Source organism: Tamandua tetradactyla, chromosome 7 (assembly GCF_023851605.1).
Source record: "Tamandua tetradactyla isolate mTamTet1 chromosome 7, mTamTet1.pri, whole genome shotgun sequence".
NCBI lineage: Eukaryota > Metazoa > Chordata > Mammalia > Pilosa > Myrmecophagidae > Tamandua > Tamandua tetradactyla.
The window spans coordinates 64,463,764-64,490,468 of record NC_135333.1 but is presented as its reverse complement, the minus strand read 5'-3'; the positions used below and the strand labels follow the sequence as shown (position 1 = coordinate 64,490,468).

The following is a 26,705-nucleotide window of genomic DNA, read 5'->3' as shown; positions in this document are numbered from 1 at the left end:
ACAGGGCAAGGTAAAGAAGGCAAACACACGGCAGCAGATGGTCTATATAGGCTTGTTAACTAAGGCTGGAAGGTGTGATGAGAAGAACTACGGCTGAGAGCAAGGAGACCATCTCTCTTTGTATTTTAGTCTTATCTCTTGCTCTAAGAAGCAGAATGAACTTGAAAAAGTCATCAGTTTCCTAGTCCATGCAATGAGGGTGAATGCAGGAATGGCTAATGGAGCTGCCTGGGGGCACGATGTTTGGAAGGATTGTGAGATGGGAAAGAATCTGTGATCAATTAGCAATGTCTGCCTTGGGCACAGAGAATAAAGGCATGCATGCCATGTGTTTGTAAAGTCTAAGTCCTTTCTATCCCAATACTCCATGAGTTGATGAGAAACCTGCAAGAAGAGAGTGGAACTATGGTTGGAGGTGAGGCTAATTTGAGAAACTGCTTCCAAAACAATTAGAGTGGATGATGACTCGAATGTGATGGCATGTGAAGATTTGCTTCCCAGCTGTTTCTCTCGCACAGTCCCCAGGAATCTTCAGAATGTTAAGCCTAGTGAAGGCTCTCCATCACCAGCCCTGGCGTACTCTAAGAGAACCTCAGATCCAATGTGGTGTATTCCACGGGGATCTCCAAATCAGACCAATTAGAGCTACCCTCCCAAGGCACAAACATAATAAGTGCTAACGGGAATTATCCCACAGTGGGAGTTCCCTCACAGTACAATGTGTTAGGATCAGATGGTGGGCTCCAAAAAGACCATCCTTCTTTATAAATAAAATCATGTGATCCAACAGGGAATTGCTTCACAGCGTGCACAGTCCAGTGGCAGCTTCGTTAGCCACCAGAAGAAGCTGCTTGGCTGAGGAGAGGCGAGGAGGAACCCAACAGGCACCCCAGAGGTTCTCAGTAGGACTGTGGCCGGGGACAAAGGCAGAGGCTGTCCAGTAGGGGAAAGGGGTGGTCCTGGCTCAGTAGCCACCAGCTTCTGGCCGCATCCTACAAATGGGTCTCCTTCTCCCCAGCTATTAGGGCCTTCTTGGTTGGGGAGGGCCCACAGTCCTGGCCGCTGCCACCAACCAGGTGTAGATGCTGCTTGGGCTGTGGCAGGCTGGGGTCAGGGGCGATGAGCTGTCGCAAGCGCTGTGGAGAAAAGAGGCAAATGATTGGGAGCTGACAGTGAGAAAGGCAAAGATGTTTCTCACATCTGTCTCCCGAGGTCCAGCACAGGATAGATACATGAAACAGCTCGATATAGTAGGAATGAAAAAAAATTGAATAAAATTTTGAGAAGAGAGAAGAGGCCATACCATGGTGCTTGAGTATGAACTGCTTGCGTTTCAGACCTGGCTCTGCTTGTGTAAACTTAGTGAACACATTCTATCCCTCTGTGCCTCAGTTTCCTCAACTGTAAATGAGAACAATGATAGTACCCACTTCATAGGGTTGTTGTAAAGATGGAAGTTCTTAGTTCACATCAAAAACTTTGAGGGCAGGCCACAGTGGCTTAGCAGGTAAGAATGCTTGCCTGCCAAGCCCAAGGACCAGGGTTCGATTCCCGGTACCTGCCCATGTAAAAAAAAAACAAACTTTGAACAGTGTCCACACATGGTAAGTGTTCAATGAGTGTCACTTTTGTTCTCTTTATTCTTCTCATTATCATTACTATCAGACTATTATGTGTGCAATGAGTATTTATCACTTTACTTAGTATTAGTAGTACTGTTATTACCATTATTGTTATTATTTGAATACATATGTGGCAGACATTGACAATTAACCAATACAATATCCTTTCTCAACTCCCTTCTTTCTACTATAGAAACTGAAAAGGCTAAATTTCACTTTCCCAGCCTTCCCTGAGCAATGAGACATAAGCAGAATTCTGTTAAGGACTCTTGGGAAAGCTGTTATAATGCAAGGACAGAAACGAGTCCATTCTGTCTCCCACTTATTCCTGCCTGGAATGCCTACGTGATGACCACGATCGTGTCATCTATCTTGTGACCATGAGGTCAGGGCATGATGATGAAAACAACATACTCAAGGTGGAAGTGTAGAAATATAGGGAGGATCTGCTCCCTGATAACCTCTTTAAGTAGTTGAACCAAATGCCAGCAGTCTCAGATACAGCATATTTGCTTAAACCATTACAGGCTGGGTTTTCTGTTACTTATAACAAGATACATTTCTAGAGATGTAATGTCTTCATGGGACACTGGCTGCAGTCCCTATCAGGAATGCATGTCCTAAACTCTAACCAGGGAGTCTGTTGCATGTGGTTCCCAACTCAGAGTTAGGACAAGAAAAGAAGCCAGAACTTGTATATAGAGTAAACCGTGATGGCTAGTTTTCAGCTTCCCAAGAGTAAGGAATCTGTGCTCAACAAACCTTCTGTGTCTAGGTACATTTATATTATTTGTGATTTGATTTTCCCCTGAACCCCTTGACAGTTTCCCTATAGCTTGCTCAGATGATCTGCTGGGCCCCTTCTAGTTTGGAGGGTCTAGAACTCTAGGACTTTGAATATCACCTAAAATAAGGACTGGTCTCTAATGATCCTGCTCTTTTAAGACTCCGTGAGACCAAAGGACTGCCCACACCCAGGATATGCATTTGCTCCCTGGGCCCCAGCTATGATGTCCACGGTGACTCCAACCTCTCTCCGTGGTACCCTCCCCGGCCACTGACCTTTTTGAAGGAACCATGGGTTTTCAGGAGGGTGATGATGATGAAGAGTGGGACACAGACCATGGAGGAGAGAGCCAAGAACCAGCCAATGGAGTAGCCCCATGGAGGGTACACGTAGATGTTGTTGTATTTGAGTGGCGTGTACTTGCTCAGGGAGAAGAAGAAAGTGGCCTGTGAAGAGGAAGGGCAGCCATTAAACTCTCTCCTCAGCTACTTAAATATCCAGTGACCAGTTAATTACACCATGGACATCAATGAGGGAGGACAATAAAAGTACCTGCAAATCATAGCTGCAGCATCACCATGTCAAGGACTGAGACATGAAGAGATGGAAGGGAAGGGAGGGGAGACGGAGGGGCTCGGACCAGACTGACAGAAGGAGGCTAGTGACTGGGAAATGAGGCATCCAGGGTGAGAATAAGAAGGAGCAGGAACTAGAAAGATGATGGTAAAACAAACACATAGATGAGATGGCGCTGAGGAGAAGGGAGGACAACACACAAGGGAGAGGGAGTGCACTAGCCTCCCTAGGTGGTCTGGATGGGGGGGGGCGGGGGCAAGAGCCCGTAACTCAGGCGTCCTTTTCCTCACCATCCCAGGGCTTCCGGGGGCAGAGGAGAATGAAGGGGTAGGTGGGTGGGCACATACCAGGCACAGCCCAGGGGTCAGGAAGAGCCAGGAGATCTTCACCAGGGGCCATGGCCGGTATCCAATCATGTCCTCGATGTTGTCATAGAAACGGTCTGCCCCTGACCAGGTGCGGTGCAGGAGGAGAGCAAAAGCAGCTTAGTGGGTATCTGGGAAGGACTCACCTGGCTTCGGGCTCTTCCCCCTGCCCCCAGCTCTGTGATGGGACACTGGAACAGGGCACAGTGACTGAGACAGGTCCCTGGTACCCCAGCCACAGGGCAGGGAGCGGGGAGGGAGCAGGGGCTGCCACCAGCAGGCCGTGTGCCCTGGAGACAGTCACTTAGCACAAGCCCTTGTCTCCCTGTCTAAGTGGAAGACCCCAACCACAGAGGAGTTGCATGAGCCAGACATGGGCCTCCAGAGCTACCCAGATGTTTGCTGTTCATCTGTGCGACAGAGATTAATTGGATTTCAAGTTAAAATAGCAAAGCAGCAAAGGTCCCTCTGCTCAAGCAAATCACACTAAACTCAAACAGGGCTAGAAAGCAAAGAAGAGAGCAATGGTCTAGGTTCTAGACTCTAGAAGAATCACCTCTGAGTTCCTGATAAAGCTTGGTAAGAGTTGATTCATGTTTGTGAAAATGTTGGCTGGTTTTGTTTTGTTTTGTTTAACGTCCTGAGGGTTCCACATTTGGAATCAATCTTCCAAGAGGTAAAGAGCCACTGATTGGTAAAGACACTTGGAGGGTCCCTCTAATGTCCCCACAAAATACCTTCCAGCTGGTCACCGATGCATGAAATTCTATCACTACAGAGTCATTCCTTTGACTTCTAAATTGAACCCCCGGTGAAGGCCAGATATTGCTGGGTGGATGTGACATTAAGGCTTATCAGTCATTTATATCTTACTGTTCATGAGTCCTCTCTGAAAACAAACTTTGACAAGGAGAAGGGGAAAATCAGGAAGACATCAGATGCTTGAGTTGAGAAGCTAGGAGACATCTTCAAGGAGAGGAAAGGACACCAAATAGGAAGGCTTAGAATACAAGATGAAAACTTCCCCATTCATGGCTTCTCCGAGGCCCTAATGTGTCACCCACTTATCCTCTCTGCCCCAGTACTTGTAACACTGACACTGTGCTCCCCCAACCTGGCAGAGCAGAGCTAGATAGGCCTGGGGTACAATGATGGTTCCACCACTTAAAGCTGTGTGAGTTTGGGCAAGAGACCTAACCTCTCTGAAGTCACTTTCCCCCTGAAAGGGCCATTGTGTGTAGTGTGAGTAGCATGGGATACAAGCAGCACAGTGCTTGGTGCATAGTAGAGGCTCAATAAATAAAGTCTTCCTTCCCTTATAGTTATCAGGTATATCTTGGCATCCAGCATGACTGGTTTGTTATATCATCATTCAAAGGGCCAAGGCTGTTGTGGAAGTTAATGGAAGACAGAACTCATCTCAGACTAAGAAAGAAATGCTTCACACTCACTAAAATGAATATAATAAAAAAATATGGGTCATAACAAGTGTTGGCAAGGATGTGGAGACATTGGAACCTACAATACATTGCTGGTAGGAATGTATAATGGCGCAGCCACTATGGAAAAGCTTGGTAGATACTTAAAAAGGTAAACATGGAATTGACACACGAAATGAAATGAAAGCAGCAACTTGAACAGATATTTGGACACCAATATTCATAGCTATATTATTCACTAAAGCCAAAAGGTGGACACATCCCAAATGTCTATCAACTGATGAATGGATCAATAAAATGTGGTATATATTTACAAAGGAATATTATTCGGCCATAAAAAGGAATAAAGTTCTGATACATGTTAAAACATGGATGAACCCTGAAAAAATTATGCTGAGAGAAATAAGTCAGACACAAAAAAATAAGGTATGATTACACTTAATATGAAATATCTAGAATAAACTGATTCACAGAGACAGAAAGTAGATTAAAGGTTACCAGAAGCTGAGGGGCGAAGAGAATGGGAAGTTTATGCTTAGTGGGTACAGAGGTTCTGTTTGGGGTGATGAAAGCTTTGACGAAAGCTTTGGATGAAGGCGATGTAGTACAATACTATAATAATTAATGCCACTGAACTGTATGCTTAAAATGGATAAAAAGGGAAATTTTATGTTATATATGTTACTACAAAAAAACTTTTTAAACAAGAAAGGATGGAAGGAGGGTAGGAAGAAAAGAAGGAAGGAAGGAAGACAGAAAGAAATGCCTGACAACTACAGTGGAAAGGACCACCTCAACACACAGGAATGAACTTCCTGTCAGTGGAGGTATTCAAGCAAAGTCTGTGATAACCTGGCTGTTGGAAAGGGGATGCAGGAATTTGTGCGTGATCAAACTAAGTGACCTGAAGCCCTTCCTGACTAAGATCCCACTAGTGAAGGGTCTCTGACATCCTCTGTATCAAGAAAACTATACATCTGTCATTTATCATCATTACTCTCACTACTCAGGGAAGTCAGTCTTGCCCTTACCCCAGCTTTGATCGTTGCACTGCATTCCGCCTGCCATAATGAGGGGTGCCAGAGTTCCTGGGGATGGATGAACTTCCCAGTAATAAGACCAGAAGAGCAGTACGCAAACAGGAGGCAACCAGAGAGCTGGAGCATCAGATTCTCATCCTGGCCCCTCAGAGGCCCTGCTTCCACTCCCTGCTCACCCTCCACCCTGCTCACCCCCGCCCCACTTACCATACACCCAGCTGATGCAGACCACTTCAAACATGGCGAGGAAGAGCAGGCACAGGCCGCTGGATGCATAATAATCAAACAGCTGGAAGATATACATCCCACCCTGCAGAGAAGGGAGCAGAGCAAAGGCACTGGGTAGGTGGGGGCAGGAGACTCTCTCTGACCCTCAACAAGATGGAAAATACCCATGGAGGTGCCATTCGGCCCAGCCCACATGAGGTCATTCTGTGCATCTAAAAATAGTCTGCCCTGCTTGTCCCTGCCCTCCTGTCCCTTTCCAACATCATGACAACAATCTCTGATACTTGCAAAGAAATTGGGGTGCTGTGGTGGACATTTGCTCTGGCCAGCCCAGCCTCCCATATTTTGGAAATTGACACCACCTACTCTTTTGGGGGAATTCACTGACTCTAAGTGTGTTCCATCTCTCCCTGCTCCAGGCCTGAATATTGTGGCCTGGACGCTTGCTGGTGCTTTCAGTGAAAGGGCCCTCACTCTCTTCCTCTGGGGTGGGTTAGATGATAGAAGCAAAGCCTGGAGCTGCGGCAGCCTTCTTAGCACAGGAGGAAAATCTGCCTAAGAATGAAGTTACCAGGGGAAAGGGGAGCCAAGAGATAAAGGAGCATTCCTGACAATGTCTTCAGAGCAACTAGATCCAACTATGACAGATACCAAACTATCTCTAGACTTTCCAGTTACTGACACAATAAATTTCCCTTTCTGCTTAAACCAGCTCACACTGGGTTTCTGTCATTGGCAAATGAAAGTGACCTACATAATGCAGGTACATTCCATTTGTCCCTACAAGTGTCCCTGAAATCTCTCCAGGAGGGAGGCAAGGCAGGTGTCAGCAATCCCCTTCAGCAGCTGAGGATACCATGGCTCTGTGAGGGGTCAGCAATGTTGGGGGGGGGGGCAGGGCAGGGCCAGCCAAGTGAGAGCCCCGGCCCCACTCACCTCGGTGACCAGGAGGAGCCCTATCAGGTAGCACACGACCGCGACGGTGAGGATGAGGAGCTCGCGCCGCCCGCTCTTCCGGAGCTGCCTGGGGAACATGTCCACGGAGGCCGTCACCAGGCACTCCACACAGACAAACTGCGGGCCGGGAGGGGGGCAGGGTAAGAGGGGACGTGCGGGTGGCTGCTCGCCATCTGCTTCGGGCCTTTCCCGGCACAGCCTGGCCTTGGCCACCTCTCACCCCCACTCACCCCACCAACACACAGGAGTGCACGAGGGGCATAAAAGGCAGAAACTGGGGTTTGGAGGGGCTAGATGAAGTCTTGGCCACATTCCAAGGGTGTGGGGCTGGACCTGGGGCGGCTTGAGCTGAGCAGCAGGACATATGGAAGGAGGCTGGAGGAACATCTGGGAGGGAGCATGTGTGGGAAAGGATCAAGGCTGGGAGCAAAGTAGGTGGCTCCAAACTAGAAGAGGGTCTCAAAACCCAGGAACACCTAACCAACCCCAAGGAACAGCCTCGGACAGTTGAAGGGAAATTAATGGACAGGGGAAGGGAGCAGGAGGGGGCGGTTAGGCTAGGAAATGCAGACGCTGTTAAGAGGGGAACCAGGGCAGGGCAAAGCTGGGGTGGATACCTGGCTGTCCAAACCAAGGAATATGAGCATGATGAAGAACAGGCAGGACCAGAGCTGGGATAAAGGCATCATAGTCACGGCCTTGGGGAAGGCAATAAAGGCCAGGCCAGGACCTGCCAGGCACACAGCAAAATCAGCTGGGCTCCAGGGCCCTGCAACCCCTCAGCCAAAGCCCTTTCCCCAAGCACTGGGGTGAGTGTGTGTGTATAGGGGGAAATGCTTCAAGAGGGCAGGGTGATTCCATCCCTTATTCTACTCTTTCCCAAGTTCTGGAGAACATAACAGTCATGCATCGGTTCATCCACCCATCCAGCTGTCACTCTCTTCTCCACCCCTCACATGGTGGTGGGGCCTCTGCTCCGGGCCTGCTCCAGATGCTAAAAGGTTCATCCAACCTAGCTAACGAGACTCTGCCTTTCTGCAGAGGGCTCAGGGCTCCCTGACCCTCCTTCCCCTCACCCGAGACAGCGAGAGGCACCTACCTGACTCGGCCACCTCAGAGATGGGCACACCCTGCTCTCGGGACATAAAGCCCAGGATGGAGAAGACGACAAACCCAGCCACAAAGCTGGTGGCACTGTTCAGGAAGCAGAGGGCGATGCAGTCCCTGGGGAGGGGGATGGCACACAGGCAGGGGAACCAGGAAGATTGAAAAGAGAGGAAGAGAAAAGAGGAAGAACTCGATCGTAAGGAGGAGAGGCCAAAGGACAATCAGAGGATGCAGAGGAGAGAGATGAGGAAAGTAAAAGGAGACACATGGGGAGAGAGAAATGGAAGAGAGAATGATAAGAAAGAAACAATGAAAAAAAAAAGACGCAGGTCAGGCATCAGAACACAGGGACAGTAAAGTCAGAGGGAAAAGGGAGGGAGAAAGAAGTTCAGTCTGGGAACCAACCCAGGACGTCTGTCTGACGCACCACGTAACTCCCTGATAAGAGACAAGCCAGGCCTGGGCCCCGTGGGGGTGGGGCTTCCCCCGGAGCCCACCTCTAGCCCTCCCGCCCTCTTAGATCACACAAGCAGAGCCGCCCCCAGCCCAGCAGGCCTCACCTGTAGCAGTTGTTGTGGTACTTGTTGTAGCTGCCCAGGGCCGTCAGGCACCCCTGGCAGATGGCGAAGGAGAAGAAGATCTGGGTGCCCGCGTCCATCCACACCTACATGACGCCCCAGAGGGTGAAGGGTGGGAGACAGCCCCCAGGGCCTGGAGCCCAGACAGGGGCTGACCAGAGACCCAGACGCACCATCCCACAGGGTTCCCCAAGAGCTCCACACCCACACCCCAAATATCCATGACCATGCCGTTCTCTCCTCTAAAAACTGATCCCCTCACAGGTATGTGGTCCTGTAGGCACTTAATCAGCACCCAAACCATGTCCCTCAACTTGAATTTCTCTGGCTGGAGCCTGCAACATACAGCTGTACCCAGGGACAGTCCCACTTGGGCAGCTGGTATGGTGTAGGGTCCCAGGTGGCCATGAGCTGCGGGCAAAGAGGCCGCTGCATTGAAATATAAAGAAAAAACACAAAGACTTCAAAAGAAAAAGAACAGAATGCAATAAGCTGCGCCCTAGAGGAGGAAATACAAATGGACAATAAATACGTAGGAAAAAGTCCAAACTTATCAGCAGTCAAAAAAAAATAAAATTAAAATAACAAAATGATACCTTGTGGTCTATCAAATTATCAAGATTTAAATAAATTATAATCAAATCTACCTCAGACTCTGCAGAAAGAAGAGTACCTCAAATTCTGATGGTGAAAGTCTACATTTCTCTAAAGCTAAGACAGCTGAAGCACCTTAAAATGTGCATACTTTTACTTAGTTATCCCACTTCTGCCATTAGGACATAATCAGGGACATAGTCAAAAATTTATATATGAGGTGTTCAATATGCTTTATTGACAATGGCAAAAAATATACATCACCTAAATATCTAAGAATAGGGGACAAATTAAGTAAGTGATGACACCAGGTGTGAGCTAAGAGGGCAGAGATGGTGTCTATTTTTGTCAGTGCCCTATTTCAGGTACTAGAACAATATCTGGCACTTATTGGGTCTCAATGAACTTTTGTTGAATGAATGAATGATGGATGGAGGAAATATTATGTAATTGTTAAAAATGAAATATGCAGATGGATTTAATAACATAGAAATACTTATGATATAATTTAAGTGAAAAAAAAGGATATAAAAGTTTGTCTCACTACATATAATCGTCTCATCTCTCTCCCCCCCTTCCCTCCACCTCCCCCCCAAACAAACTAGGGAAAAGGTTGGAAGGAAATACAACTGAATGGCCAACAAGAGACGACATCTGAATGGTGGAATTACAACAGACTTTCAGTTCTTTTTTCATAATTTCCTCCTGTAGTATCTAATTTTTCTCCAGCGGGCATCTATTCCTTTTAAACCAAGGGAAAAGCAATAAAACACTTTCAAAAGTGCAGATCTGACTGCAGGGAGAGGGGAGCAGCCTGGCATCCGGGGAACAGTCCCTGTGTGGTACCTACCTGGGGGTCCCTGAGGCGAAGCAAATCTGGCTTCAGGTAATAGATGATGCCGTCGTAGGCTCCGGGAAGGGTGACACCTCGGACCAGCAGGATGATGAGCATCAGGTAGGGGAAGGTGGCTGTGAAATAAACAACCTGGGAAGGAAGCAGGCCAGGGTCACTCCTGGTGGGGACACACCAGGAGCCAGGAGATGACGGAGTCTCCAGCAGTCCTTCTGCCCGCTACCCCTGGAGCAGGTCACACTCAGCTCACAGCCTCCAACACCTTCTTAGAGACATGGAGAGGGCTGAGCGCAGGGGACTTCCCATGCCTCCTTTAAACACTCCAGTGAGTCTGTGCTCCCAGCAGAGCCAAGTGCGAGATATGCATTGGCTGGGGGGGAGGGTTACAAGTTTCCAGCCCACAGCATCTCCAAGATTATTTTTAAATCCAGACTCTAGTTTTCCTTAATCCCTATTTTGGCTGTTCTCCCATGCTTACTGGTGAAGGTGGGACTCCCCCAGGGGTGATCAGAGGGGCACAGTGATCTGGAGGCAAGTTTAGACTGTCCTTTTCTAGGCTTTCTGTGGGGGGAGTGGAGGTGGCCTGAGCTCTGGCAAACACTGGTGCCCTGGGATTCTCGAGGTACACAAAGGGCCCCCTCACTCTGCCCCTGCCCAAGCTCAGCTCCCTACAGAGCAGGTGGCACTATCAGCTGCTTTATTAGTTATGACTGTTTTTGTCATCACTGTTGTTATTGTTGTTCTGGCACAATCCAGGGGAGGGGGCGTGGGCTGCCCGCCGAGACACATGGCTGTTCAGAGAAGTCAGCACCCCACCCAGTCCCAGGCCTCAGAATGCATGAAGCATCAATCTCAGATTCTCTGGGTTAGGAAATAATGCTCAAATCTGAACTGTCTCTATACAGCAAGCCATCCTTGACTTGAATCCCTTCATTGACAGGAAACACATCACCTCAAAGACAATTCTGTCTGCTAGCTCATAGGTAAACTGGGCTTGATATGTCTTAAACACAAAAAGTCAAGTCATAGGGGTGCTTGGCCCTCACTGGGTAATAAGCACAGAGAACAGATACAGATACACATAGGTACGTATAAAAGAAACCAGAAGGCAATACAGCAAGCAGCTAATAGGGATAAGAAGGCGCCGCCTGCTACCACGCCGGTGGCTTGTACAGTGATTAACTCTGACAGGGGGAATGTGTGACTTTTACGTTTCTCTGCATATTAGTCATTTAAACATGTTTTTACAAGTCGTATTAAAAAAAAAAAAAGCCCTACCTTTCTTTCAGGTTGTGCTAAAATCTGCCTTCCTACCATGGCCCCCGTTCTCACCTGCATCTTTTCGAAAGGACTTCCTTTCAGTTCTCCAGAGCTCCCTAGGGGCCCCTGCAAGTGTCTTTCTGGGGGCCCCCGGGAGCTTGCGGGAGCCAGAACCCCTCACCTTGCCTGTGGACTTGACCCCCTTCCAGATGCAGAAGTAGCAGATGACCCAGGCGAGCAGGAGGCACAGGGCCAGCTCCCAGCGCAGGGCCCCCAGCTCGTGGATGCCCGAGGTGATGCCCAGGACCCGTCTCCTGGGGGGTTGGAGAAAACAAATAACCAGGTGAGAGGCTAACAGGGACTCTCTGCTTCTGTCACCAGGTCTCCTGATTCCTAGAGCTGACCCCACAGCTCCCGCAGAACAGGGATGCCCCCGCCCTTACCTCACCTCCCCTGGCCACACCACGCTCCCTGTGGTCGGTATGCCACTGGCTGTTAGGAGACCAAATCACCATACTCTCTAGACATTCTGCGTCTTTCTAACTCAGCCAGTTCTCTCTGTTCACAGAGAGGTAAAGAGAGGGAGAGGGAGAGGGGTGGGGAATGAATAAGTGAGTGTTCGGAGAGGGGGGTTTTATATGCAAGTTGATGAGCAAGTACGTAAGTATCAAATGGAAGGGCTGAATGTGTGTTAGTATTTAAAGATGTGTATGGGAATTACAGAAGTGTGTGCCTGTGTGCGTGTGCATGTCTGTGAAAGAGTGTAATGAGTGCACATGTGAGGCTTGGGTAACTGTGAAAGTGCCCTTGTGTATCAGTGATGCGGGTCGGGGTGTGTACATGTGAGGGTGCAAGCAGACACATGCATCGGTAGATGTGGCTTTTAGATAAGTGTGAAGGTAGACTTGTGTGAGAATGCAGGAGGACGTGTATGGGTTTGGACAGAAGTGAAGGTGTAAGTCGTCATGCGAGGAGATGGGTGAAGTGTGAGTGCCAGGTCTGCCCATTTCTGTGGCATAAATTCTCCCACCTTGTCTGGTTTCAGGCTACCCCTGAGCATGGAGTTGGGAAGAAACATGCACAATGGGTTCTCCCGAGCCAGTCCAAGTTGTTTACAGCATGCCATTGGATAGGTACGGGTGGATATGTGAGTACAGATTAAGGTGTGAGAATGTACATGGGGGCATGGATGGAGAAATGTGTGAGACTCGGTGGACATATGGGTTCTGGGTCAGTGCGAGCATAAAGGTAGACAAATGTGGTTAGAGATATGAGTGTCCCTCATCCCCCATGGTGGTTGGGGTGGGAGTAGGTGCTGGAAAGCATGCCCAGAGAGTCTTTAACTTGCACTCCAAGTCCCAGGGCTCAGACATCCAGATTCCCTCTGCTTGGGGCCCCCAGGCATGTGACCCACAGGCCCAGCACCTACTCCCAGAATTCCATGACCGGTGAGGAGAAGTTCTCAGAGGGGGACACTGTGCCAACTCCTGAACGGTTCAGAAAGTCCATGCAGTGCTCTGTAGAGACAAGGTCGGGTGTGTATCAGTGAGGGACGAGATGGGCAGAGAGGCCCTCATCCCTTGTCCTCCTCAACTTCTAGCCTTGCAGTGTGGTGGTCCCCCAGATTCCTAGTCCTAAGAGCTTTCTTTGGATTTTCCACTTTCCACAGATTCAAGGGTTCATGGGACCAGCTTTCCTCCATGTGGCCTGCACTGCTCTTGTCCCCACTGCAAGTGGCTGCTCCTCGGACCACCCCTCCAACCTGTGACACGATCGAGACTTCAGATCCAACCTGCCCCTTGCAGATGGTTCTTAAGGATAGCTACCTCCACGCACCAGGCCTAGGGAGACACCCCATCCTAGAGAGCTGAAACAATGGGTACCTGTGTTCCAGGAATTGGTACAGGTTGTCCAGGGCAACTCAGAGGTGAAGGAGCTGAACAGGTAGAAGAGGGCCCAGGCGAGGATGATGATGTAGTAGACGTTCAAATAGGACTCAATGACCACAGATGCCAGACCAATGCCTTCCAGGAAGGAGTGAAAGGAGGGTGGGGAGAGACAAGGGAAACCAAGAGACCAGTGTTAGCAAAAAAAAAAAAAAAAAAAGTCACACAGAGCTGTCACTTGTGCCTAGAAGGGTATTGAGTATCACACAAAGAGAACCATCATTTAGTTACTGGCATGGGAAGTCACTGACAGCATATTTTTAAACGTGAAAAGCAGGTTACAGAACACTCTTTCACGCATTATCCTATTTTTATAATATATACTTGCATGCATATTTTCCACAAGAAAAACTCTGGAAGGATATTCACCAAAAAGTTAATAAGTGGTTCTCTAGGTGATGGGATCTTATTTGACTTCAAAATGTTTTTCTTTTAGCCTACCTGCATTTTCTAATTTTTCCATTGCAACCATGTATTAATTGTAAAATAAAAAAGAGGCAGGAGGAATAAAGGAGTTAAACTGGGGAAAACTGGTAGCAGTCAGTCTCAGGGTAAAAGCAAAAACAAGAAGAAAGCAGCAAGGAAGAGAGAAGTGGTCCCGGCTGCCAAGGAACCCGGAGGCTGAGACAGCATCAAATGCCATCTCGCCAGCAGAACAAAGAGCAGGAGTGTCAAAAGAGGTGCAAAATGGCACATCTATTTTAACACTTCTCAGGAAGCCTCGTGGTTAGCTGTGTACGCTCTGTCACCTCAGCGGAAACGAATTTGGGGTGAGAGGGAGCAAGGAGGAGGATTGTCCCCCCCTCCCCCACCTCAAGGTTCTACAAAAGTGGAAACTTTTCGGCAGTTATTTTTAAAGTACAGTGTGTGCAAGCTGGGCCTTAAGGGTTCCGGGGCGCCCGCCACTCAGGTTAGAGCCGGCCCAGCCCCCTCTCCGGGCTATACTGAGTGCGGGGGTGGGGCCGAGCGGGGAGGGAAATCGAAGCGGTGCTGCCCTCTTCTCTGGATCCTGGGTAGTGGATGCGCAATAATTATTTAATGAAGGACTGACTGTTCAGGAACAACCTCCAGCCCGAGGGCTTGTTGAAAACCCAATGCTGACTGTAAACAAAATCACCCGCTTGCAGGGCAAGCAGGGTGGCTGCGATCTGATGGTCTGCACGCTCCGGGCCCCTGAACCGGGGAAAGGCGGGGTTTGGGTGCTGGGCTTGGGTCCCTGCGGAGCGCGGGGCCGGCACCCCAGAGTTCGGTGGCGAGGGGCGGGGCGGGGGGCGGTGTCGGGCTGGGTCTGGGGAGGTGGGTGGCCGCGGCTGCTGATAGCCGGGGCGGGGGGAGGGGGGTGTTGGGTGTTGGGGAGGTAGGTCCCCAGGGAGCAGGCGGGCGGGACATTCAGAGCGCGCACACACAGACCCACACAAACACTCAAACAAGAGTCCACTGTGCGGGCCGCCGCCGCCCGGAACGCGCTGTGCTCTGCCGGACCAGGCAGGGCGGGGTGGGGGCCGGCCAGCCCCGTCAACACGGAGGGCCCGGGGGGAGGGGAGCCGCCCCGGGGGGAGGAGGGCAGCGTTTCTGGTGGTGATGAGGAGGAGAGGAGAGCCGCCCCCATCTGAGAGGAGGGACCACCTGGGGCGGGAAGCCTGGAACTGTGTAAGTTTTGAGGGGGAAGTTGCCGGGGAGCCGGGGGGCCTGTTTTCAACGTAGACCTGGGTGGGCCCAGTTAGCAGGGAGTAAGCAGCCTGAGGCCCCCACCATCCTGGGTGCTCACACCTGAGTGAGCCTCTCCCGGAGACCGCAGGCCTCGGGGGATCTCCTCACCTTGGAAAAGGGGGAAGAGCAGCCATCGCATCCCCGCCCACTGGAATGCCTATTTGCTCACCCGGCCATTGGGCACCCCATGAGCTACTCAGAATGTGTGTCCCAGGGAGGCCAGTACAGGCCCCACAAGTTTGCTTGGAGCAGGACTCGGGAAATTGTGTGCTCTGGCTGAGGTCCAGAACCCTGAGAAGGAGCATGGGTGGACCCAGCTTCACCTGGCCCCACCTGGCCCCATCCCCTCTTGGCTTCCCCGCAGGGGACCCATGGGTGCCCACCTCAGGGTCAGCTGAACCCCAGGGCTCCAAGCATCAGCCCCAGACTAGCCTTGCTCTCTCCCCAGCCCGTGCTCAGGATCCCAGATTGCTCTGTAGCCTGTGTGTCCCCCGCCATGCCCACCTCCATTCAGCCCCCTGTCCGGGCGAACCCCAGATGGCCTGCGGCTCCCTGGGGTTCCCTCAGGGACTGGACTGAAGGGAAGAGTTCTTTCTCCATTTCAAAAATGTAAGGAACTGCTCACAGACAAGAAAACCCCTTGGGTTCTCACTGACCCCCAGGGGACTGGCCCAATCAACAAAAGGGGGTGGGGGGAGTGGAGGGGGGGAAAGAACATCCCAAGCTACTCACAGGGAGGCTGACAATCCATAAAGATAGAGCAGAAGCTGCCCCTAATATAATCAAGAGGTAAAGGACATGGGCTTTTAGCTCCTGGGTTCAAAGCCTTAGGTAAATGACCTGATTTTCCTCTCTACAAACTGAAGTTAATAGAGTTATTGGAGAATTAGATGAGGAGATGCACATAGAGTGTTTAGCATAGGCCGTGACACATAGTAGGGCTCACCAGAGGTTAGACACTGCCATCATTACGATTATTGTATGCTTTGGAATACACATATTCAGAAACAGATTTTCCATGAAGCTGGTAAAGATGAAGCTTCAGGGTTTCTCACTTGCGAAGACCCTTTCCAAGGCTCTGTGGCTAAGTCTGCATTTGTAATTCTGCATTTTTTCTTAAAAGTGCCCCCCCCCTTAGCCCCCAAGATTTATAGGTTTTGGACCCCACAAACCTGGATTCACTCCCATGATACCTCTTAATTTCCCCCAGGCACCCAGCCCAGGGTGAGATCGGTGCAGGGAGGGGGAAGGAACATGGGGGAGGGAGGTGAGACGTTGGCCCCGCGGCTGGAGGGGCAGCTGCGGGAAGGACCCAGAAGGGAGAACACTCACCCTGAAAGAGGGGGCAGATCTTCCTCCAGGCTGTGACGCTCCCTTGGCTTGTGTATTGGCCCAGTGCCACCTCCAGGAAGAAGACTGGGATGCCGCAGGTAAAGAAGAAGATGAAGTAGGGGATGAAAAAGGCTCCTGCACGAGGGGAGAGGCAGGGGCTGGGTCACGCCCCGCCCCCTCCTCCGCCTCATTCCCTTCAGCCCTGGGCCCCTCTCCTAGAGTCCTGAGCTTCCTACCACCCACCGTCCTAGTGTCCCAATGCCCGAGCCTTCCTCCTATCTGCAAGCTGTCGAGGGGTTAGGCAGCTACAGGGGGAAAATTTCCGGTTCTGAACCCTATGCAGGACGGCAAGGACCTTTGAAGGCGACTGGATGAACATTTGGGTGGAAATCTTAAAATACGTACTATTTATTTTTCTTGGTGTGATTTACAAATCTAGTCGAGTTATTATTTTTGGAACCAAAATGTGTGCTGAGTATAATTTGATATGCTTATTGAATTATCATGTTTGGTACACTTTAGAGAAAAACAAACAAAAACACACTGGAAAAATTATTTTCCCTCTAATATTTTCAGAGGGTATTTTATCCCTCCATGAGGCTCTGCTCTGAATTGCACTCCTAGCGGAGAAGGTCCTTCCTTTTGTTCAAGGCAGATTCTTGGGGACTGGGGTATCAGACAGCCGCGTAATTGGGCATAGATCTACAGGCCCCAAAGGGAGGCCAGAATTAAGAGACATCCAGCAAAGGGCCCCGGACTGGAATCTGAAGACAACCCTGAGCCCAGGGGGTGCATTCAGTAAGTGCCACAAACATATGCCTCCCCTGGGAAGTTTATCTGTGGGGCCAATGTGTTTTCATTTATTATGCAGTAAGAACACTTAGTATCTATTAGGTGCTTACTATGCATCAGAGACTCTTCTAAGTGCTTTACCAATATCAAAATCCTCAAAAAAGACAACCTGCATTTTACAGACAAGGAAACTGAGGGCAGTTTAAAGGAGCAAAAAGATGAGGGTTTGGGACAGGTTAGCCTCTCAAACCAAGGGCTGTGACAGCGGAGGCCATCTCATCCTGCTAAGTGCTCTTAACCAGTATATGATGATGCCTCTCAGGCAATCCATGGTATTTTGTAGGAAAAATAGAAAGCACAAAGGGAAAGAAAGGAAAAAGCATTGTATATATTTCCAGAGTCTACTATCCACATGCACACGAATATATTTCTTTCTTTTACAAAAATGAGAAGCTATTATGTATTATTTGATAATTATATATTTTTTTCAACTTCCGCATGGACCTGAGGCTCTTGTGAACCCTGGCTTTGCCTCTGTGGCCTGGGTAGTGCCTGGTATGCTGGGGCGCAACACCACCGACTTGGGTTTAAGTTGCTTGGATGGTCTCAGGGGTCAAGCTGAGGGGCAGAGTCCAGAAGAAGGGGACATGGCTGGACTTCCTCGTGGTACTGGACAGGAAACTGTCCGAGGGGGACAGCTGGCCATGGGGTTCCTTCTCAGTGGCAATGTGCTTGGATAAAGGAGGTGGCTTCAGTTCTGTCCTTGGACTATGGACTTCTGCCCCACAGGAGATGGGTGACCTCAGGGGGCTGGGAGCTGGGTGTGGGCAGGGTTGGTCCACCCTGAAAGGGCAGCATCAGGCCTGAGCCTTGGTGTGAGGGGTTCGTTTTGGGTCACGTACAGGAGTATTCTCTGTCCTTGGCTTTCTCCCCAGTTTCCAACACACTGAGTGCAAATGCCCTCTCCTCAGGGCCAGCTTGTCAGAGCCCTTGGTTTGGGAGGCTAGCCTGTCCCGCAGCTCTTAGCGTCTGCACAGGCTATGGGTACAGGTGGCCTGATGGTATCTCACAAGGATCTTTGAAAACAGTGTGACTTGGGCTTGTGGTTAGTTTAAAATCCCCACCCCGACCCCTACTCTAAGTTACCCTTTATCATGCCTGCTAAGTGCCTCTTCCTGAACCACTGACAACCTGGACAATCACCCTTTCCCCCAAGATCAAAAAATTGTCTTTTGGTGTAAACCACTTCTTAAGGATGGTCTCGTTTAGTGGCTCCCCTTTTTTTCATAACCAAAGACCTCTGTTACATTTTTTTCCCTCTTTTTGCAGAGATTTGTCTCTACAGAACTGTGTTTATTCACTACTAATCAATTAATTACTCTGCGTGCATTAATAAAAGTCACATTTAATTGCCAATCAGGGTTTATGGTCCGCTTGAATTAAGCCCTATTACCACAATGGGTTAATACAATTCTAACCTAAAGCAAAAATTGACATCTAGGTTAGCCTGTGAGGTCATGTTCCCACATAAATCCATTATACTTTGTTTGAAATAATGAAACTATTTCCGGGGCCCTCATTACTACCTTCCTAGACCCCCAGAGACTAGCAAGCCTCACTCAGGACCGCTGACCAGGGAGAGGCCTGGGCTCAGCGAACCCGCTCTGCGGCCCCGCCCGGTCACTGAGCTTCCCATTCTCCTCCGTTAAATGGGGGTGGGAGCGGGCGAGACCCTCTTTAGCTCTGGCTCTAACATTCTATTCACCTGTATTTTGTGGCCTAGGACAAAGAAATAAGTTGTCACTTCTACCCCTTCTCTGCATCTCCTAACCTCTGACCCTCTCTCCCACCCCCATAGCCCTGGCATACCTGAGAAACTGCATTTCCACCTCTCTGGAGTAATCAAGTCCAAACAGTTTTTAGTAATAACTCTCAGTTTTTAAACATACAGCAAGATACATAGTGGATGCTCAGTAAATATTTGTCAAATCGAATATAAATAGTGTAAATAGACCGATTTTTCCAAACAATAGTTATCCCTAGATGGGACTATTTCTTCTTTTTATGTTTCTGGAACTTTTCTAAGATTTACAAGAAACATATCTTTCCACATGATGAATAAAGGTATTTTCAAAAGGTATAACTGAATCTGCCAGTCACAAAAGACTACATATTATATGATTCTATTTATATGACATGTCCAGAATAGGCAAATCTAGAGAAGCTGAAAGCAGATTAGTGGTTGGCAGGGGCTGAGGGGAAGGGAAAAGGGGAGCGACTAAAGGGTATGGGTTTCTTTTTGAGGTGATGAAATTTTCTAAAATTATAGTCATAGCTGTACAGCTCTGTGAATATTCTAGTGAACAGTGAATTGTACACTTAAAAATATAAAAGAATCTGGCCTCTTCCCCACCGTGATCCTGCTAATTTTTACTACTGGGGCTGAAAAACCATAAAATTATGTTTCTTTAAGTTAAACATATAGAGAGCAAAAATAATATTCCTCTCCTCAAAATCTTTCACTGGCTCCCCATCTCACTGGAGCCAAAGTCAGTGAGATCTGAGCCCACCACCTCTCCGATCTCCTGGGTCATTCTCCACACCTCCTTCTGCTCCAGCCACACCTGCCTCCTGGCTCAGCCTCAGACAGGCCGGGCGCACACTCACCGCGGAGAGTTGGAATGTGTTCTCCCTTGAGCTCCATCCCCAGGACGTGTTCCTTCACCTTCTTCAGACCTTTCCCCACAGGCCACCTTCCCGGTGAGAGCTCTCCTCGTCCCTCTCGTTCACATTTCAAACCTCCATCCCCTGCCACCCCATCCTTCTTCCCTGCTTTGCTTCTTAACACCCCGCACACCAGCACTGGGTGATCCGCCTACCTCCACCAGAATGTAACACGCGGAATACATTCTCTTTCAGATGAATGTATACTAACAACAACTGACATTTGTGTAGAATAACAAAGGAGCTTATTAAAAACACAGGTTTTTTGATCTGCCCGTTTGCCTCATTTAATCTTCACTGCAGCCCCGTGAGGCATCACCCCCATTTCACAGAGGGGTAACTGAGGCGAGTGATGGAGCTGGAACTGGAACTCAAACCCTCTTGCTCCACTCCCGGCCTCTGTCCGTTTACCACACGGCCCAGGCCAGAGGGGCCCCAGCTCTGAGGGCACGGCTGTCCCCACCATGCCTACCTCAAAATGAACTCACCACCTCCATTTTTGTAGCAGAGATAGGGAAACCTCCAGACATTGCCCAGCCCAATGATCTCCCCGGCCACCGAGAGCACAAACTCCATCTTGTTGGTCCACTGGCCCCGCTCCTTCACCTGCTCCTCGCCTTCCTGGTCCAACTTCTGTCCCTCCTCAGGGACCCAGGAGACCACAGGAGGCTCATCCTCTTGGACTGCCACTTTCCCATCCATAGTTGCGGAGTGCATTGGGAGGCTGCCGCGCTGGGGCCGGGGCAGGGTAGTGAGAGGGGTGAAGCCTGGTGAGAGTAGGAACGAGCTGAGAACCCCAGCTCCTGCCCCCTCCATCCCTGCTTTCTCTACCAGAACCTTTGCTGTTGCAATGTTGCTTTTCTTCCCAAACTCTCAGTAACCTTTACATCCAAATTTATGCTTCGCTCTCATGACCCCAGAGCAAATGGAGAGCAAAGTCTTAATCTTCCCATTTTGCAGATGGGAAACCCCAGGGCATGACAGACAAGTGACCTTGCCTAAGGCCATTCAGGAGCCAAACCGGGGTTAAAAGCCTGCTGCTGTCCTGGTGAGTAGCACTAGCCCAGCCTCTGGCTTCCAGGCCAGAGGGATCAAAGGCTGCCAGGAGTGACAGGGGGTCAAAGGGCACGTGTGGCTGAGTATGACTGTAGAGCCCTCCCCCGATCTGAGTTGTGTTCTCATAATCTGTGCCTGGACAATCGATTTTCTCAAGGTAAACATGGGAGCCAGCTAGCTGTGGGCATCTGATTGGGGGCGAAGGAGAAGGTAGGGCCTCTGAATAAGGCCAGTGAGGCCTGGGACGGCGCCAGGGCCAAGTACAGGCCTTCGAAGGAACCCGCTTCTTTTTCTCTCAGCCCTGAGACCAGGCAAAGGGCCGAATGGCAGCCCCAGGTGCCACCAGAGTGATTTCCACCTGGGCATTGGTTATCCCCACATCAGAGGGAGGCCCAGCAGTGGCTGCCCATGGTGGCGGGTCACTGGACTTCCCAACTCCCTGCCCATCTCAAGTGGTCTGCTCTCAACTTAACTCTCTGTCCCTCTCAAGAGCAGAACCCATTGTCTAGTTGTCAACCGCCAGGAGATAAACTACAGCCCTGTCATCCTGCATTGCTAATCTGTGTCTGCCCTCCTTTACCTCCTGCACACGCAAACAATGCACCCCTGGGCCACCTCTGCTTTTATTTCCTGTGAGCTCCCAGGAGAAGGTGCTCCAGCTGCCCTGGGAAGCTCCCCCGAGAGGTGTAAGGGGAATCAAAGCGACCAGAGGTTCCTAAATGCTCCCTGCTCCTCTGGGGCTCTAGAGAAGCACAAGGGATTCTTTTTATTAAGGGAAAGTCTATGTTTATTTGTTGGTCCTTTTAGCCCAGGCAACAGCCCAAGCCCAAGTTAGTTAGAAAGGCGTGGGCAGGCGCCATCTGAGGTTATGGAAATTTTTGAAGGTGACTTGGAGGGTGCAGGTTATCTCAGGAATGGGAAAGTGTGTCAGAGTGAAATTTGGGTACTGGGACCTACAACAGGGACCCCACTGTGGGCTCAGCCCAGGAGGAAAGATGAGGGGAGGGGCACTGAATGGGAACCACAGGCCTCCAGCCTAGGATAGAAGGAGGAAAGAGAGGGGAGAGGGGAAGGAAGAGAGGCCCAGATTTGGAGTAAGTAAGTCCACAGACCCCATGAGGGCTGTAAGAACAAGAGCTTCAAAAAGAACTGGGGAGCTGGTCCCCAGGGTAAAAGGTAAATTTGATGTTGCTACAGAATTGGGACTGGGGCAATCGGAGGTATGGCCCCTGCATCATCATCAAAGAAATGAATGAATGAATGAATGAATTAAAAACCATTGATGAAAAAGCACCATTCAGGAAACCCAAGTACTAGTCCAGATCTAGCCAATAACAACATTAATAATAAAATTGAACATTTGAGTAAGCACTGTGCTAAAAACATACAAATCATTACATACATTATTAAATTTCATCCTCATAACAAACAATCTTTGCAGTAGGTGTTACTACTAGCTCCATTTTATAAATGAGACGATGAAGCTCTAAGCAATTAGGGAACAATACCCGGCACTTAGCATGTACTCAGTAAAACTATTTTGGCATGGTTTGAATAAACTTACCAAGGCAGTAAGTGGTAGAGCTGGGTCTCTAACTTGTTGTGTAACCTTAGATAAGTCAAGCCTTCTCTCTGGGCTTTCAGTCTCCCTAGAAGAGAGAATGGCCCCTGCTCAAAAGGGATAGTGGGGCGATGAAAATGAGATCCATAAAAGGAGAGATCATCGCCTTTGCTTGCCAAGCCATAGGGTAGCTGAGCTCAGGGCGAGCCCTAAACCCAAGGACCCCAAGGGGGTGGTCAGGATACAAGCCTTACTGTTCCAGCCCAGAGGCAACTATTTCAGGGCCAAGGTGTTCTCAACAGTTGGAGGAGGGGAGACTGCTGGGGAAAGAAGTGAAGGAAGAAGGCAAAGAGAAGCTCAGAAAGACAAATCAGAGGAAAGTGGAAACAGAAACCAGTTTGGGCCCAGGAATTGAGTTGTAGCAGGTATGGTGAAGGAGAGAAAAGAGAACATGAGCGGTTGAACTGACACTGATGTGACATATTAGAAAAAAAAAAAAGCCTAGTTGGGAGGAGCATAATTTTCTGGTAAGAATGAAAAACCGGAATGGCAGAATGAAAGAAAGAAAAACTGAAAACAGAAAACTGGCCCAGAGCCATAGTAAGCCAAGGGGAAACAGGTTTCAATTGCAGCAAGCGGGATTTAAGTTAGACTCAGGGAAGAAATGTCCTTTCTTAGGACATTTAGACATGAAAATAAATTGTATAGAGCTCTCCTTTTTTGGGTGACTTTTCAAAGCCAAAAGCCCAGCACTTTCCACCCTCACGCTGTCCCCACTGTGCCCCTCTATCCTAAGCCCATTTGCTAGGAAGAGCTTGACAGTCTTGTTTACAGTCAAGATGGCTTCTGAAGATCTCCCTCTGCCCAAGGGTTCAAGGGACCTTTGTCATCTCTCTGGCCCTGGCATCACCTCCGCAGGCTGCCCACCCACTTTGCTAAATGGGGCAGGGTATGGGGGCCACATATTAGTGCCCTCCAGAAGCCAAGCCACCAATACCCACACTGCTGCCCATTGAGGAAATGTTCAAGAAATGGAAAAGTCAATTCCATTTTCAAGAACTGGTCACGCAGATAGGAGGACTGGCCAGGGTCTAGCAGAGGAGCAGAAAAGTGTAGAAATTCTGCTCTCACGTGTTGCCGGGGTCCCATCTGAGTCCCCTTTGACTCCCCAATCTGGCAGAGAACTGACATGGGACGTCCTGACATGGGAATCCCAGCCCCTGCCTCGGCCCACACCCACATACCAACTTCCATTCCTGCACACACACTGGTGCCAGACCCCGTCACGTCCCTTTGCACACACATACCTGTGTGCATGGCACCAAAACCTGACTCCTGTCCAGAGGCCTTTACACCCCGTGGGCTGCCTGGCTCGGCTGGTGGCTGCCAGCACCTTCCCTTAGCCCCCTAATCGACCCCCCCAGGGCCTAAGCTCACCCATACCTCCCCCCCCAGCCCAGAGCCAGGTTGACTTTCTCTGTCTGGGGGACGCAGGCTCCTGACCCTCTGTGCTCAGCTGGTAGGGAAAAGGCAGGAGTGCTCTCACCTATGATATGAATGCAAATCCTGAGCCTTCAAGAATGCTGGGAGGTTTCTTCTGTCCACACTTCCTCCCCACTCCCTCTCAGCCAGGTGAACGCCCCAGCCCCCATCGGTCCCCACTCCCCCACCCCACCGCCACCCACTCCCTGGGGCCAGCAACCCCTCCATGGGCTTTCCTGTTACACAGGCTGATCTCAGACACGACGTATTGCAGTGAGGAGCAGGTGTGACACCTCTTGTCCTAAGACTGCCCAACATCCGAATTTTCCTGTGGCCTCAGTTTACTGCACACCCCTGCTTCCCACCACAGAGACCCACATTTCTATAAACTCTTGCCTCTCAGATCTTACCTCTCCAGCCCCTCTGGGGCAGCTCTCAGAGACTGCGAAGGCCCTCCGCTTCCGGCTCACCGCAGTCCCAAACCCTGGCTGCTGTGGACAGCTCAGCTCCGTGCATCAGACCCCCGGGTCAGCCCCAGGGAAGCCACGGACGAGAATGCCAAGAGTGTCGGAACCTGAAAAGAAAGTTGGCCTCCACCTCCTCTCCTCCTGTTCCTCCCAGCTCAGAATCCCACCCGAGTCGTCCAGGAATTCCCGGCCCGAAAAGAACGTGTGTGTTTGTGCTCGTGCGTGTGTGTGTGTGTGTGTGTGCGCGCACATGGGTGTCCTGGAAAGGGAAGGGGCAGAGGAATATCAAAAGCAGCAGGAGGGACTGAGGCCAAAAGTCTGTGAACCAGGATTACAACATCCAGCCTGAGCCTCAGGAAGTCAAGCCCTCAGCCCCAGTCTCCCCCACCCCCACCCGCTCCCGCTGTGGCCCCCAACTCCCTCTGCACTGGTGCCTTTCCAGGGGGTACAGCCCCCCGGCTCAGAGACTCCCGTCCCAATCCCATTGCCCCCTCCCCCTTTCTCTACCACCCCACCTCGGGCCCAGTACCATCTCCTCCTGAGGGAAGAGGGGATGGGATGAATGGGGCGAGGGACAGACCTCTCTTACCAGAGCAGCAGGACTGGGACCCACCGGCTCCCAGGGTGGAATCTGAGAACCTCGGGGAGGGGGAGCTGCCCTCTCCAGCGAGGGCAGGGGAGGCGGGTGAATCATGCACTGGAGTTTTCCATCAAGTACCTGCCTGTGGCTTCAAGGCAAGACTCTGGGTCTTTCACAACTGCTACCTTCTTTCTTGGGATTTTCCTATAGACGGCTCTTGGATCATATCTCAGAAGTGTAATCTAGAAAGGACACAGGTTTGCAGTCAGACAGACTCCACTTTGCAAGGAGCTGAGTCTCAGTTTCCCAATCTGTAAGACCTAGACAACATCTACTTTGAAGTGTTGCTGTGAGGGTTAAAGACAGCATGGGAAATTGTTTCGGATATTGTAGGGACTGAATGGGGAGTTGTTGGTATTTGTTGTGGGGCGGTGTAGTGTCCAGTCCCAGGAAGCAGGAATCGGCTCTGGTCACCTCTCAGCACTCAGGCATATAGCTGGGACTAAAGTGTGAATTGGTATTTGCTGAGTATCCATGTGCCGGGGGGGCTTCCCCAGAACCAGGGCCCGGACACTGTCCCCAAGCACGCCCTTGGCTACTGAACACAGGATTGCCACCCGGCCGTTCGTTCAGAACAGGCAGTGTCTCTACTCAGATGATGAAGGTAGCTTCTTCACTCCAGGCGGTGTGAACCGAGGGGAACTTGTTGGGGGGGGGGGAGGAGGGAAGTTTCCCTTTACGTGTGCTTCCCCTTTGTGTTTTAGAACTTCCCCAGCAGGGCTGGGGTGTGAAGTGAGACTCTCAGTCTGTAGTTTTCCATAAGCACCACCACTCAAGGTCTCTCAGACCTCTCTCGGCATCTCCTTGTGGGATTCCCCATCAAGTGGAATCCAGAGGGACTCTCAGTTCACAGGCCCTTTGCCCAGAAGCGGAGCTGGGGTCAGCTCCATCAGAGTAGCACCAGCCAGAACTCAAGCTCTTGTGAACTCTGGGCTCCGTCTGGACAGTGTGCACCCATGTGGCTGGGTCTGCCGTGTTCCTGATGTGGGAACATCGTGTCCCCCACAGAGCTTCTTCCAGAGGGACACCGAGATCCATGAGAGTAACTAGCTGCAACCATTCCAGAACTAAATAGCCAGTCTCTCCAGGAAGGAGAAAGGAGAGATTCAGGCTGGGCAAGCGGGAAAATTTTCTTCATTCATTCATTCAAAAAAAAATGTATGCAATGCCTACAACGTGTCAGTCTTCATGCGGACCTGGGATAGCGTGGTGAGCAAGCACAGGCTGTACCATTAAGATGCACGTAGTCCAGCAGGTGTTGTCACCTCTCCTCACCTTTTAGGAGGACAGCTACTCTGTTCGACTTGGCTCAGGGCGTGGAGGTTGCTTTTCCTAAAAGAGAGCTGCCCCTCCCCTCCCTGTCCTCCTCTGACCGCCTCCAGCTTTTAACCTGGAGTCTTCCCTTACTCAGGCCCAACCCAATCCCGGCAGCCCCCAACTCTCACTGGGTATTCAGACCAATCAGTAAACTCCTGGAGACCAGAGATCCTCGTCTTTGCAAAAGATGGGAATCCCTGCATTGCCTGGAAAGCCTTGCTGAGATTGGGTTGTTTCCACACCGGGGAGGGTCGCAAGTCAGGATGAATTTT

The 26,705-nt window shown here is 50.3% G+C and overlaps 1 protein-coding gene across 3 annotated transcripts; it reads right to left on the bottom strand.

Annotated features, from left to right (window-relative positions):
- Positions 1 to 24,716, bottom strand: SLC6A12 (solute carrier family 6 member 12). Of its 3 annotated transcripts, none has more exons than XM_077169655.1 (16): positions 24,420 to 24,716; positions 22,531 to 22,615; positions 20,399 to 20,677; positions 16,395 to 16,529; positions 13,290 to 13,430; positions 12,836 to 12,923; positions 11,588 to 11,720; positions 10,144 to 10,278; positions 8,682 to 8,785; positions 8,114 to 8,238; positions 7,632 to 7,744; positions 6,994 to 7,131; positions 6,037 to 6,139; positions 3,333 to 3,433; positions 2,685 to 2,855; positions 1 to 1,136 (listed from the first exon to the last, which is right to left on the bottom strand). In XM_077169655.1, exons 3-16 carry the CDS (start codon positions 20,625 to 20,627, stop codon positions 993 to 995), a joined length of 1,860 nt encoding a protein of 619 aa, XP_077025770.1. In that variant the 5' UTR covers positions 20,628 to 20,677; positions 22,531 to 22,615; positions 24,420 to 24,716; the 3' UTR covers positions 1 to 992. The 3 variants fall into 3 exon arrangements, with proteins under 3 accessions (XP_077025770.1, XP_077025772.1, XP_077025771.1); XM_077169657.1 differs by having other exon boundaries at positions 16,395 to 16,478; XM_077169656.1 differs by lacking the exon at positions 22,531 to 22,615.
- Between the last annotated feature and the right edge of the window lie 1,989 nt (positions 24,717 to 26,705).